This window comes from Tiliqua scincoides, chromosome 2 (assembly GCF_035046505.1).
Source record: "Tiliqua scincoides isolate rTilSci1 chromosome 2, rTilSci1.hap2, whole genome shotgun sequence".
In the NCBI taxonomy this organism is placed as follows: domain Eukaryota; kingdom Metazoa; phylum Chordata; class Lepidosauria; order Squamata; family Scincidae; genus Tiliqua; species Tiliqua scincoides.
In genome coordinates, this window is record NC_089822.1 from 225238719 (window position 1) to 225254376 (window position 15658).

General features: G+C 46.6%; 1 protein-coding gene across 1 annotated transcript in view; it reads right to left on the reverse strand.

Moving 5' to 3' along the window:
- Positions 1-8694: 8694 nt before the first annotated feature.
- Positions 8695-15658, reverse strand: part of UROC1 (urocanate hydratase 1) — a 56283-nt gene continuing 49319 nt past the window's right edge. Inside the window, exons 19-20 of the mRNA XM_066616790.1 lie at positions 9465-9564; positions 8695-8835 (exon numbers count right to left, since the gene is read on the reverse strand). Coding sequence (XP_066472887.1) covers positions 8695-8835; positions 9465-9564 — 241 coding nt within the window. The remainder of the gene's footprint in view (positions 8836-9464; positions 9565-15658) is intronic.

The window sequence follows — 15658 nt, forward strand, 5'->3', positions numbered from 1 at the left end:
ATGAAAACTCGGAGGCCGGAATGCTCCTGCGGCAGGCCTGGACTGCACAGAGAAGGCCCTGGGCTGGAGTGGGAGAGCGGAGCCTGAAGAGGCTCTGGCCAGGCAGGAATGAAGAGCCCAAGCCTGGGCGTGTCTACTCCGGAGTAAGTCCCATTACACTCAATGGGGCTTACTCTCAGGTAACTATGGCTGGGACAGTTAAGGCAGTGTTTCTCAAACTGTGGGCCGAGACCCACTAGGTGGGTCGCGAGCCAATTTCAGGTGGGTCCCCATTCATATCAATATTTTATTTTTAATATATTAGACTTGCTGCTACCAGGGTACGTGGCTGCATTTGGGGAAACGTTACAGACCAAATTACTATGTATGTTCTTTGAACCATGACAGTAAATGATTTCAGTGCTAGAGTTGGTGCTGATCGGTTCATGGCCCACTTGCTTAGGGCAGTTCGGCACTGGGAGGATGAACGAAAATGGCCAACACCTGCTAGAGCTTTGCTGTCATCACGGTCTCTGCGTCAGCAACACCTTCTTCAACACAAAGCCCCAACGTAGAGTCTCTTGGAGATACCCAAGATCAAAGCACTGGCACCAGCTCAACCTGATTCTCACCAGACCCTCCAGCCTTCCCAGCATCAAGATCACATGCAGTTATCAGGGTGCTGCCTGCGACACTGACCACTCCCTGGTGTAAAATGCCATTTATAACACCGCCTTGTTCATATTCGGCAAGAAGACCAACAAGACGGCAGACTGGTTTGAAGCCCACTCTGAGGAGTTGACACCAGCCATTGAGGAAAAGAGGAGAGCTCTAGTAGCATACAAAGCCTTCCCAGTGAGCACAACCTGCAGGTCCTCCGAGCTGCTCGCAGCAAAGTCCAGCAGACTGCCCGGAGATGTGCTAATGGCTACTGGCTCCAACTCTGTTCCCAGATACAGATAGCAGCTGACATGGGCAACATCAAGGAGATATATGACGGTATCAAGCTGGCCCTAGGTCCAACACAGAAGAAAACTGCCCCTCTGAAGTCTGCCACGGGCGAGGTCATCCAGGACCGGGCGCAACAGATGGGATACTGGGTGCAGCAATACTCTGAGCTATATTCCCAAGAAAATGAAGAAGCTGAACGCTTTCCACATGCGCTGCCTCCGACGCATCCTCGGTATCACCTGGTAGGACAAAGTTCCAAACAACACAGTCCTGGAATGAGCTGGAATCCCCAGCGTGTATACACTGCTGAAACAGAGACGTCTGGGTTGGCTTGGTCATGTCCTGAGAATGGGCAATGGTCAGATCTCAAAGGATCTCCTCTATGGAGAACTTGCGCAGGGAAAGCGCCCTAAGGGGAGACCATAGCTGCGCTACAAGGATATCTGCAAGAGGGATCTGAAAGCCTTAGGAGTGAACCTCAACAGATGGGAAACCCTGGCCTCTGAGCATTCTGCTTGGAGGCAGGCTGTGCAGCATGGCCTTTCCCAGTTTGAAGAGACACTTTGCCAACAGACTGAGGCAAAGAGGCAAAGAAGGAAGACCCATAGCCAGGGAGACAGACCAGGGACAGACTATACTTGCTCCCGGTGTGGCAGGGATTGTCACTCCCGAATTGGCCTTTTCAGCCACACTAGACGCTGTGCCAGAACCACCATTCAGAGTGTGATACCATAGTCTTTCGAGACTGAAGGCTGCCTGAATGGGACTTACTCCTGGGTAAGTGTGGGTAGGATTTCAGCCTAGAATTTTTTAAAAGTTTTCCTGCTTGATGATGTCACTCCCGGTCATGACATCACATCCGGTGGGCCCTGACAGATTCTCATTCTGAAAAGTGGGTCCCAGTGCTAAATGTGCAAGAACCACTGAGTTAAGTGGCTCATCCATTGCCACAACACATGCCCTTTATTTATTTACTTCATTTATACTCTGCCTTTCTCCCCAAGGGACCCAAGGAGGCCTGCCCTTGATGTGCAGCAGTGCTTACTCAGAAGTAGTAGTTTCCATGGTATCCAACAGGCTGGGGTGTGCATAGGGTGGGTTGCTGCTTTGGGCTGCGATCCTAGCCACACTTTCCTGAGAGTAAGCCCCACTGAACACAACAGGACTTACTTCTGAATAGACATGCCCAGGATTGCACCCATATTCCCTGGTTAAGTGTGCTCATTTCAACCCAGTGCATGCATTCAATGCTTGTACATTTCAGCTAAGCCTTAATGGGATAGACACACTTCTAAGGAAGCATCGGTAAGATCATGCTGTCAGTTGGCCTTCTGAATCAGACTCCCTTGGCAAGGCCCGCTCCAATGTGCTTCAGCTAGTTCTTAAGGGTATTTTTACTGCCTTTTTTGGTTGGGGGGGGGAATGCACAAATTCAGCACTGCAAAACCCCAAAGCAGGACTTGCCAGACCCTAGAGCAGGCCTTGGGGTGCTACCTGGTGGGCCACTGAGAGATACAGGAAGCTGGACTAGATGGACCTTTGGCCTGATCCAGTGGGGCTCTTCTTATGTTTTTAAATTATGCCAGGGCTCATTGCAACTCAACCTCACAATCTGCTTTCTTCACCAGGCTCAAAAATATGGGATCCATGTTCCCAACTGAAAAGTTCCCCACTGTCACCCTTACTGTGGTCCACAAAACTTGAAGGGTGGGTACGGAGGCAGAGATGTGCTTGACCAGTCTCAGCTGCTGCATGCAAATAAACTGTGCTATGCCATGCTGATTGATTTGATTAGTGGCTAATGATTAGACAGGATGCCCAAAAGCTCCCTTCCCTGGTTCTGAATGAGAAGGTTGCCCTAGGAAAAGTCAGTCGTTAAAAAATCAACTGATTTTTTTTTCTGGGGGAATCTTCCTGTTTATAACCATGGTGGTCTCCCCCCTCCCCCCCCCCGTTTTTAAAGGGAATCCTGCTTTCTTGTTTGAAGAACAGAATTGCAGAATGTGGGAAAGAAAAATTTCCCGTGAAATCTTGGGCAAGGAGACGCAATACACCCAAACCAGGAAGTTTCCTCCTCTCAGAAGGGCAAACCCTCAGGGGGAAGCTCCAGCCCCTTTTGGCTGGCAAGTGCTGCTGGGATACATTGAAACAAAGGAAGTCTGCCAGATAGGAAACAGAGGAGAGGAACTGGTACAGCTTTTGCTACAAAGAAAGCCTTAGATTTCAGTGACTCTGTGGTAGCAAATCTCATGTGAGTTGAAATGAATGAATGTGCTTCACAGATGTATTTTTGAGCTGGCCTTTGGCTACAATCCTATGCACACTGAACATAATGGGATTTAGGGTGCAATCCTAACCCACTTTCCAGCATCGACATAAGGGAAATGCAGCTCTGAGGTAAGGGAACAAACATTCCCTTACTTTGAGGAGGCTTCTGTGAGTGCCACCCAACTGCAGGATGCAGCACATGTCCCATTGGCACCGCTATGCCAGTGCTGGAAAGTTGGTTAGGATTTGGGCCTTTGTAAAGCTGTGTAGATGGAACTTGCTTGACACAATTAGGCTGCAATCCTAACCTCACTTTCCTGGGAGTAAGTCCCACTGAACTTACTATAGGACTTACTTCTGAGTAGACTTGGTTAGGATTGTGCCCTTAGAATGACAAAGTAACTTCAGGCACTTTGCGTGTACCAAACTGTTATAGAATTGGCCAGAATAATAGTGGCCAACACAATAATTGGCAACTAGATTGCCAATTACAGGTTTGGTTTCTTCACAAAAGATAGGGACCACCATTCATTTTTCACTGGTACTGGTTTATTGTACCCCTAACCTAGTTTTGCACTTGGAGTATAATAAGGAGAACAGTGAAATCAATGATAGTTCATTTGGACTCTATTCTCATTGAAATCAGACAGATTGAGTAGAAATGGTTCATGTGTTATCTGACTTGAAAAGAAATGCCTCAATAAAAAATAAAAGTGTAATCACTACATTTTAAATGCTATGTCTGCCCTCATCCTAAGCCACATCTAACTTTCTCTAGCTTGTGCTTTTCCATTTTTGTAAAATAATAAGCAAATTGCTGTTTTGTGCTGGGAGAGAAATTAAATATAATAATCTGGGCTAGAGTGTTATTCAAACAGCAGGTGGTGCTATAATACCTCACAAAATATTGCAAAATACACAATATACTAATTATACAGTACTAGATGCGCCATTGTGATTTTGGACTTATTTTGAATTTTTTTGACTGCACATTCCTGTTACTAAAAAAGGAGCAATTATCTACTTCTGTTGAATTTGATGTAAAGAATTGCTGCAATGTGCTCAAACCAAGGAAGCAATTAGTGCACATAGTAGTTAGAATGTCAGATAGGGACCTGGGTGATCTGCTTTGTGATGAAACTCTCTGGCTAACCTGGAACCAGTCATTGTAGCTCAGCTCTTCCTCAGTTATCCCCTACACCTCACTGAAGTTGTCTTCTCCTTTGCTTCTCTATATTTGCTTTCCCCCCCAGATGTTTCATATCCAATCTGAGCTAACTATCTGGGGCCATGTCAGTCAGGCTCACACCACCTCCTTTCAACAACTTTCAGTGGGGCTGCAATCTGCATTTTGACAAATGCTGAGCTTAGACTGTTTAAAGGTGTTTAATAATATAATACACAAATTACTGGCACCATCACTGAAATATCCGGATGTTTCACCCCCATTTTGAGAAACTCTAGATTATTGTATGGTTGGCATTCTAGTCCAATGGAAATATATTCTTTGAACATGTTGATTTTGGAGGCTGTTCTTGTTTCTACTGAAAAATATGGGGAATCCAAATAATTTTACAACGTGATTGTAGTTTACTAGGCAATTTTTCCATACAGAGCAATTCATATTAATCACATCATGTCCTTCCTGGATCATTTGGCTGGTGATAACATTGCATTCACAGACATAGCTAGTATTATATCTGAATAGAATAAAAGAACATATCTACAGTTGTGAGACTCTGATGTACAATGGTTGCCAGCTAGATGCAGAATGTTGGCATTCCCCCAAGTAAGTCCAACCTTAGAGAGGAAATCCACAAGACTTCCTTCCTGTACCCTGGCAATATAATTCCATCCCCATAGCATACAGTCCCCAATAGGATGGGATCTGCCTTACTGCCACTGATGGGTGGGAAAGGCTGAAATAAGTTTCTTTAAGCAGCTGACTGAGGACTGCTCACAAGTCTAGTGGCATCATTTTTGGCTAAAATATGAGGCAGCAAATGGAAATGCTAAATTGGCTCCATCTCTTGGTCCATAGAAATGTCACATACAGTAGTCCCAGAAACATAACCCAAATGTGTTCATATTCTGTCATAGGTGCACATTTGATGCAGTATTGTACATGACAAGTACACACAACAAGTTCTCACACACACTTTTGTAGAGTCAAGCAACACACGCATACTAGCATATAGACAGCCATCTCCTGAGATACAAATGCTTTCTCAAAACACCTCCTCTGCTTCAAACATGCATTTTCTCCTTACTATGGACCATGCAGACACTCTAAATTACAGACCATGTGCGCTTTCTCTCACACTGACATGCATATAAACTCACAAACCAAGCTTTTAGCTGTGTTCCAGTGAAAGGAGCCTCATGGGATCTACCCTCCCTCTCAGCTGGACAATAGACAGCAGTGCTGAGAATAGGTAGATGTCTCAAGATATTTGGAGGAACAAGTTACCAATCCATGACAAACATTTGTGTATTATTCAATACGTACAATATGTACTCATATGTACATTGTTGTGAACCAAAGACAAAAGGAAGAAAGGTATTATCTCACTCCTCTCCTTCCTTGTACCCTGTCATTAAGCCCATGCTTTAGTGATGGTCTAGGATGGTGAGGCCTGGGATATATTTCTCCTGCAGCATATATGTGTTCATAAAAGAGCAGTGTTGTGGAAAGTGAAATCGAAAAACAGTCAATGAAAATTTGCAGTCACAGTCTTTTGCGTTCATAATTTAAGAACATCAACAGAAGTGGATTACAAATGTTTCTGGAAAGCTGTGCTAGAACTCTGAGTAGGCACTGCTGTCAGCATCGCCAGGCACCAGTCAAGGACTGCACTTTGATGGAACATTCTACTTACTCAAGAGGAGGAGCTGCACCAGATTGAGACCAGTGAGTCTAGCTGCCTGCATGAGAATGTGCATGAGAGGAGCCCATCACGGCTCATCTGCCATTGTATCTAGAACTGCCTCCTGCTCAGTTAAGGAACATGTGGCACAATCCTAAGCATGCTTATCCAGAATGTAGTCCCACTGAACTCAATGGTGCCTACACTCTAGCAAGTCTGCTTAGAATTCCACTGTAGCTTCCATTTCTTTTCTGCCACTACCCTTGGATGAGCTCCTTCCAGACAAATCATTTACTTCTCTCTCTCTGTGTGTGTGTGTGTGTGTGTGTGTGTGTGTTCATGCACACATCCCATTTCAATGCATTTATTTGTCAATCTCAAATTACTTCTTCATACCCAGAAAAATTATTTACAGTCGACTTTGGTAATGTGATTTCAGCATACCCAAAGTGATATGAAGACTATTGGCCATAAATATGTTTATTCTGCTGTGTCTTGTCAAGATACCATAAACTCTTTACAAGACTATTTGAAAAGTAGATACCTATTATTTTGAACAGGAAGTCCTTGGTCGGCATTGTACTAGCTTGGGCTAGTCCATGAGGTATGGTTCATGGATAGCTTCACTGGAACTGCATTCCGTTGGCACAAAATCATAATGAAACAAAAAGCCTTGTGAAGGATTACAGTTCTGAAGGAAAGCAATCCTGAAAAAGCTCAGTGCTATCTAGGTTGACTTCTTGCACTCTCCTGGCCCAAGGAGACAAATTCTCTTCTGCTGATGCAATCATTTCTTGGATGCAATGGCATTCAGATGCTAAAGTTGTCAAACGTTTACCTAATTTTTACCAGGATGATTCCATAAGCAGCATCCACCAAGATTTCAGGCTCCAATTTACCCATAAATGAGAAGAAAAGGGGCTATTTTGTAATCTTGATGATAGTGTGCAAGGCTGAAATTCTCACACCCTGGGACAAGGGGCCAGTCCTATCCAACTTTCCAGCACCGATGCCTCTGTGCCTATGGGATGTGCACTTCATCCTGTGATGTGAGGCAGTCATGGAGGCCTCCTCAGGATAAGGGAACATTTGTTCCCTTGCCTCAGAGCTGTACTGTGGCTGCATCAATGCTGGAAAGTTTGGCTGGATAGGATTGGGCTCCATGTCTCATTGGGTCTTACTTCTAAATAGACATGTATAGGATTGTACTACTAGACAAACTATGCCACTGCCAAAGGCTCTTGAGTGTTAGGCATGAAATACATTGGTTGAAAGTATTTCAGGAAAAATTAAGGCATCAAACTTGGTATACTTATAATAGGGGTATGAAAAGGATAACAACAGTTCACCTCAACTTACCAGGAAATTCTGTTGTCTAAACTTTAATGGATATCAACTGTATTTATTTATTTGTTTTGTTCAATCAATTTATATCCCACTCTTCAACACATAGCTGCTCTCAGGGCAGCTCACAATGTTTAAATTTCAAAATATATCAACATAAAATCAAACAAGAGTAAAACACAGCTCGTAAAAGAATCACTAGTCTTTAAAAATAGTAGTGTTTAAATAGAGTTTAAAAGCATTTTCAAAGCCTAAGAAAATAAAGAGTTATTTACAACTTCAGACCAGAAGCCAGGCATGTATCCCTGGATCAGTAAGTCAGCATGGGGGGCAGGAGAGAGATGGGGGTGGTCAGAATGAGGCATGAAGGGGGAGAAATGAGGCAGACACTGGGATGGGGAAGGAGCAGATCAAAACAGGGAGACCTTTTTACAACTGCCATAACTAGACAATCTCCACTGGTAAAACTCTAGTTCTGCCATTGGATTGACCCCTTAGGATTGGGGCCTTAATTTTGTACCAGACCAAGCAAGTGCATTGAGTTCTTAATTTGTCAGACAAGAACGATTGTTGTGTTTTTGCACTGTGTCTCATGCAGAAAAGAATCTGACATTGGTAGTCCAATCCTAAGTAAATCACCCCTGCCAAAGCAGCCACATCAACGGAGTGCAGCTGCATCCTACAAAGGGGGAGGGTCTGTTCTGGAGGCTTCCTTGAAGAGAACATTTGTTCCCTTTCTTCAGGGCAAGCTTACACTGCTCCTCAGATCTGCACCAGCCGTTTTGCAGGTGCAAGGAGAGTAAGGGAGAAGGAATAGGGAGAGGATTCTGGCACATGCTGGTGCCACCAGGATCCACCCCTCACTCCCCCTGTTCTGCCTCCCCACATCCCTGCCCAGACACTTCCCCATTCCTCCCCCTTCCCGACCCATTCCTCCCACTGCCCGCCTACCAAACTGGCTTATGCTGGCTATGCTCCTGTCAGTAGCAGGCTTTCACTGCACAAGCTGCTGTACAGCCATTTACCACAGCAGAATGACTGCTGCACTCTCATAAAGCCCAAGTTAGGATTGGGTTGTGGGAAACATTCATTTTGATGTGTTCAAAAACCTTCCATTAGTGTTGACTGTGACCTCTCATGTAGATGGATTTCCCTAATAACGACTATAAAAAGGAACTGCTTTCCTGGAAGACAAACTAAAAAATGTACTTATTGTATCACCTACGGAGAAAATGTCCATTGCCTTGTTCAAAGGCAGAATGAAAGATTGGTCAACAGTGTAAGATTAACAATGCAGGGCTTGTTCCAGGATGTTGTCATCCACCACCTTGTATGGAAGAGTCACCTTCAGTTTCTTGTCTTTCTCCATGGCTTGGCAGATGGTTTCATACGCATTGTTGTTTCCTGACCAACAGCGCCTAGCAACCTGTCCGTATGGGGCAAAAATAAATAGGTATAAAATCAGCGTATGTGTATGTTCAGCTCCCAGAAGCAGCTATGCAGAGCTCAGCTTAGAAGGCAGAGCCTCCCACCCAATTTACTGTGTGCCAGACAGGGCATGGCAGAGCTGCCCAAAACTGTCCCCTCCCACTCCTATTATGGCCTCCCCTGCCTCCTTATTGCCTGGCAGTTTACTTACCCTGGGCGGCAGGCACAGCTCCAGCACTGGTGGAGGCCTCTCCGCCAACAGCACTGGCCTCCGTGCTGCTGCAACATGCTTTATGGCACTGTGAGCATGCCCGTCCCAAGGCAGGAGCTGGCATTGAATTGGGCACTAAAGCATTTTAATTCCTCTTGTGGTTGTCCCTTTCCTAGGGCACTTCTGTTCCTTGTTTTAGAACTTGCACAAACTCCATGTCTCAAGTAGATAAGAGTTCTTAATAGAAACAGACCCCACTGAACTTGCACATGGTACGAGATAATAGCTAGCAGAGAAATATATCTGTGGTAATTTCACATGATCCTGCTATAAAGTTTTGTAAGTTAAGACATAGATTAGATTTCTCAAAAGGCGCAAAGCAATATCCCTGAATTAGGAAATTAAGATTTGCTTACTCCATTGGAAACATCCCAGCTCAACATCATCCTTGCACGTTCTTCTGCCTCTTTCGAGCCATCCAGGACAAGGCCAAATCCTCCATTGATTACTTCTCCCCTTTAATTAAAAAAGAAATGCTCTTAATTGTTAATTGAAATTAATAATTCAGATACCATCACAAGTCAATCAAATACAATGTTGAGGATAAGGATGTCATTGTGGCCTAAGAGACATGGCAGTAAACATGGCTTCTTCTGAGTTGATGATGCCAGAACCTTCGTGTGGGGTAGAGAACCACCTATTTTGTACATTCCCACACTCCCCAGCTAGCAAGTTCAATTCCTACCCAAGCAGCAGTGCCAGGAGTTGAGCCTGCTGCAATTCTCCTGAGTACAGAATTATCCAAAAAGCACTTCTTTAAACAAATAACAAAAATGCCAAAATATATAATGATTAAGCAGCTAAAGCTACTGGGTTTCTTAAAAGTCCAAACATTCTTATTCAAGTTTATTACACTGTAATTTGGAACTCCATTGCTGTGATGATGCTGTCACATTGGAATTTGAACAGACACTCCAGTTATGCTTCACTGAGAGAGAGTATGGGGGGGGGAGGTCATACCATCATCATTAATCTGCAATCCTATGCACCTACCTGGGAGTAAACTGAACAGAGTGGGACTTCTAATTCTGAGTAAACATGCATAAGATTATACAATTAGAGTAAAAATAATTTTGTAGCATCTTAAAGACTAGCATAGGAACATAGGAAAAGCCCTGCTGGATCAGGCCAAGGGACCATTTAGTCCAGCTTCCTATATGTTAGTGGCTCCATTTAGTCCAGCTTCCTATATGTTAGTGGCTCACCAGATGTCTCAGGGAGAACTGGAGACCACACAATACCTGTATCCCATTGCCACTCCCCTGCATCTGGCATTCAGAGATCAGTTACTTCTAAAACCCAGAAGTTGCATATAATGACCATGGTTTGTAACCTGTGACAGACTTTTCTTCCATAAATCTGTCCAATCAGGTTCTAGAGGCCTCTGATGGCCTGGTAAGTTGGCCATGGGACCTGGTAAGAGGCATGGCATGGGCAGGGAGAGGGAAGGCAGAGGAAGTTTGGCAGGGGAGAGGATCGAAGGCAGGGGGCAGGGAGAGAGGGGGGAGGTGGATGGTGACACCGATATGCCAGATCTTATCCCCTCTCCCAATTCACCCCACCCCTTTTTTCCTCTCATATACCAGCAAAATGGCTGGTGTATTCCAAGGAGACCCATGGGCAACCAGGTAGACTGCTGTGTGTAAGTAAAATATTTTTACTGGCTGTCCAATCACCCCACCCCACAATTGCTGGGCTTGCCAGAGGCGCGAGCCTTTGGCGCGAGCCGAAGGGCAAGAGCCAAAGGGGCTCTTGGCCCGTGGCTCTTAGCCTGGGGCTCGTGCCCAGAAGATCGGGTGCCCTTTTGAACAGTGGACCAATTCAACAGCGGTCAGATTTCCTCCCCTTCAGTTGCGGCAGGGGAGAGAGGAGCAACAGCTGTCCTATAGCAGGGGATCTGCCTGCAGGCCAGTCTCAGAAGGTGGGCCTCGCCACATGTCTGTTTTCTCGGGAGGGAGCCCAGGGGAAGGGAAGGGTGTCACTATCAAGAGTGTGACGGGCCAGGGGAGATATGGTGGTGGGGGTCGGACAGGCCGTTATAGGAGAAGGAGAGTTCATCGCAGACAGATCATCTCCCCTTCTGGTCCTTCCCCCAATTCTCGGATACCTGGTGGTCCTGGCGGTGAGTCCCTGGATCTGAAGCTGCTGCTTTTGAATGCCAGGTCGGTGAATAATAAGACCTGTATCATCCGGGATGTGATCCTGGATGAGAAAGCCGACCTGGTATGCATTACGGAGACCTGGTTGGATGTGGAGGGAGGCATTAGTCTCTCTGAACTTTGTCCGCCAGGTTTCCAGGTGTTGCAGCAGCCAAGATTGCAGGGACAGGGAGGGGGAGTTGCAGTGGTCTATCGTGAGTCCATCTCCCTTACCAGGTGCCCTGTCCAGCAGTCTCCTGGGTTCGAGTGCTTGCATGTTGTGTTGAGAGGACCGGACAGGATTGGGATTCTGTTGGTGTACCGCCTGCCCTGCTGCCCAACAGTCTCCCTGCCTGAGCTGACTGGGGTGATCTCGGGGGTGGCATTGAAGGCCCCCCGCCTGTTAGTGCTGGGGGACTTCAATGTTCATGCCGAGGCCCCTGCGGCAGGTGCAGCTCAGGATTTCATGGCTGTCATGACAACCATGGGCCTGTCCCAGAAGATCTGAACCCCAACACATACAGCAGGACATGTATTGGACCTGGTGTTCACAGCTGGGCACGGGGACAGTGATCTGGATGTAGAGGAGATCAAGATCACTCCGTTGTCATGGACAGATCACTTTCTGGTAGGGTTTAGGCTTGTTGCGACTTCCTACCTCCGCAGAGGCGGGGGACTGTTTTCTATGGTCCGTCCCCGGAGGCTAATGGATCCTGAAGGTTTCCTGAAGGGCCCTGGGGGATTTTTCCACTGCCAAGACTGGCACCTCATCTGTGGCCCTGGTCGACCTCTGGAACGGGGAAATGGCAAGGACTCTGGAAGAGATTGCTCCGGAGCAACCTCTGCCACGTCGCAGACTCGGAGCGGCTCCTTGGTTGACTGAGGAGCTGCGAATGATGAAGCGGCAGGGCAGGCGTCTAGAGCGACGGTGGCAGAAAACTTGCGATGAATCCGATCGAACACGGAGTAGAGCTCATTATAGAGCCTACTCCATGGCGGTGGTAGCAGCGAAGAGATTGTTCTTCTCTGCTACCATTGCGTCTGCTGATAGCCGTCCAGCAGAGCTGTTCCGTGTGGTGCGGGGCCTCCTTCATCAGGCCCCTCCGGTAGTCCAGGAGGAATACACGGTCAGCCACTGCGACGTGTTTGCCCAACACTTTGCAGATAAAATCGATCGTGTTCGTCACGACTTGGATGCCACATTGACAATGTCTGATGATGTCCCCTTGGCAACTGCTTGTCCAGTGTTGTGGGATTCTTTTCAGCTTGTACAGCCTGAGGATGTGGACAGACTCCTTTGGAGTGTGAGGCCGTCTGCCTGCCTGTTTGACCCTTGCCCAGCTTGGCTGATTAGAGCTGCCCGGGGGGGACTGGCTGAGTGGACAGGGAGGGTGGTCAATTCTTCCTTGGTGGAGGGGACATTGCCGCTTGCCTTGAAGCGGGCGGTGGTTCGCCCCCTCCTGAAAAAGCCCTCCCTGGATTCCACTGTGTTGAATAACTACCGGCCAGTCTCCAACATCCAACGTTTCTGGGCAAGGTAATTGAACGGGTGGCGGCGACCCAACTCCAGAGGGTCTTGGATGAAGCGGATTATCTGGATCCTTTTCAATCTGGTTTCAGGCCGGGCTTCAGAACGGAAACTGCCTTGGTCGCCTTGGTGGATGACCTACGCCGGGGACTGGACAGGGGAAGTGCGTCCCTATTGGTTCTGCTGGTCCTCTCAGCGACTTTCGATACCATCGACCATGGTATCCTTCTGGGCTGACTAGCCGAGTTGGGAGTTGGAGGCACTGTTTTGCGGTGGTTCCGCTCCTACTTGGAGGGTCGGTCCCGATGGTGGTGCTGGGGGATGCCTGTTCGACACCCTGGCCTTTGAGGTGCGGGGTGCTGCAGGGTTCAATTCTGTCCCCCATGCTATTTAATATCTACATGAAACTGCTGGGAGAGGTCATCCGGAGGTTTGGAGTGAGGTGCCATCAATATGCTGATGACACCCAGCTCTATCACTCCTTTCCTCCAGATTCCAGGGTGGCGGTTGAGGGCCTAGAGCGCTGTCTGGAAGCAGTAAGGATCTGGATGGGGGCTAACAAGCTGAAATTAAATCCAGATAAGACAGAGGCTCTCCTGGTTTGGAAATCCTTGATGCAGGTGCTGGATTATCGGCTTGCTCTGAATGGGGTTGCACTCCCTCTGAAGGAGCAGGTTTGCAGCTTGGGGATCCTCCTGGACTTGCAGCTGCTCCTGGATTCCCAGGTGGTGGCTGTGGCTAGGGGGGCCTTCGCTCTGCTTCGGCTGGTGCGCCAGCTGCGGCCGTACTTGGATCGTGCAGACCCGGCCACGGTGACATCGAGGTTAGAGTATTGTAACACGCTCTATGTGGGGCTGCCCCTGAAGACGGTTCAGAAACTGCAATTAGTGCAGAATGCGGCAGCCCGTGTGGTCACTGGAGCTAGGCGGTTTGACTCTGTCAGTCCGCTTCTCCGGGGGCTACATTGGCTGCCCATTCGTTTCCGGGCCCAATTCAAGGTGCTGGTTTTGAACTTTAAAGCCCTATACTGCTCTGGGCCAGGATATCTTAGAGACCGCCTACTCCCGTACAATCCGGCTCGCCCTCTCAGGTCATCAGAGAAGGCCTTTCTACAAGTGCCGCCACCCAAGGAGGTCCGGGGGGCGGCTGCAAGAAATAGGGCCTTCTCGGTAGTGGCACCAACATTACGGAACTCCCTTCCCCTTGACTTGAGAATGGCTCCCTCTCTTGAGAGTTTCCGGCTAGGCCTGAAGACACTGCTGTTTACACAAGCCTTCTGATTCTTTGGCCTTTTTAACATTTTTTTACACATTTTGTAGTTTTTACAAGCCTGATTCCTCTGTAACTTGCTCTTTTGTAGTCTTTTTATTCTGTCTTTTAATCTGACACCTGTTTTATAAGGTCGCTGTTAATGTGTTTTTAATGTTTTTATCTGCTATTTGTCTTAATTTATGTTTTTAAATGTGTTTTTTATATGTTGTTAGCCGCCCTGGGTCCCTTTAGGGAGAAGGGCGGGATATAAATAAAGTTTATTATTATTAGTTTATTATTATTGGATTCAGCACACACTCCATCTATACAGCTGCATTGTCACCAATGGTGGTGGATTGGATTGGGCAACTAGACAATATTTCTAATCAAGTCACCATGACAAGAGAACAAAGGTAGCTCTTCAGACAAAACATTGTGATTGAACAAGATATCTGGCACTAGTATATTATTTCAAAAGGTTTCATCTCTGAATTCTACAGCACAAAGATCTCTGTATGAGGTTTGGACAGAATGATGCTATGTGTTTCAAAAGTGAAACAACATACATCCAAAGTCAGTGAGGTCCAGATTTTCCCAATGCTCCACACCTAAACATGCTCATAAATTATACCTACAAGAAGTCATGTTTGCTAAGTTGAGTATTCCAACAAGTCTTCTCACTTTTATAGGAGAGCGCTCTGCCCTCATTAGCACTGGGTCATATATTCAAATAATTAAAGAAATATGTGGCATTTTGACCTAAGCTACCTCCTATAATTTCCAGATGTCTCCATCCAAGGTGATCAAAGAACTCCAGGCCCCTCTTGCAATCAAGACATCACACTGTTGACTGTGTACTTCAATCAGTAAATTGCCTCTCTCTTTGTTGCTATAACTCACTTTGGCCTCCTGCTAATAAACAGGCCTTGAGAATTGAGCTGCTGTAACAATGGCCAATCCTAATGTAACTCCATATATGGTCTCACTAACAGTGAATGTGACCTACAGATGCACATGAGTAAACAGCATCTGTCTCTGTTTGGCCTGCATGGTTATCAAACCTACAAACCAAAATGCAGGAAAGATCCATTTTAGCCCCTGAAGAAAATTTAAAATGAAAAAAAAAAGATCCTGCGGAAAACAAAATGAAGCAGCCATAGAAAAAGTTGGCCGATAAAGCCACATATTTATCCTGAACTAAACACATTGTGGCTCATATCTGTCCATTTTCTTGCCAGTAGAATCTCAATTCTACTGAGATTATCAGATTTACACATACAATAAAACAATTATGGAATTGATGCTGGGAAGCAGAAGGACCAAAAACTGAAAACATCAGAAGAATTTGTAGAGCTGGAATGCGCTCATCCAAGGTATCCAATTCCTACAAGACTCCCCCACCCTGTTCCTGTCTCACGTGGATTGCAGACGGTCCCCATGGGGGAACAAAGCAATATGGGTAGCTCATTCTACATCCTGAACGGTGCATGCCAGCTTACCGCCAGCACACACTGTTACAAATGTGCCATAAGGCATATTTGCGAGCGTTTACCGCAGGCCCAGTGCCAGAGCTAGCCCAGCGCGAGCCTGCACTTGGCCAGCTCAGGTACTGGGCCTGCATTCCTCCCCCTGA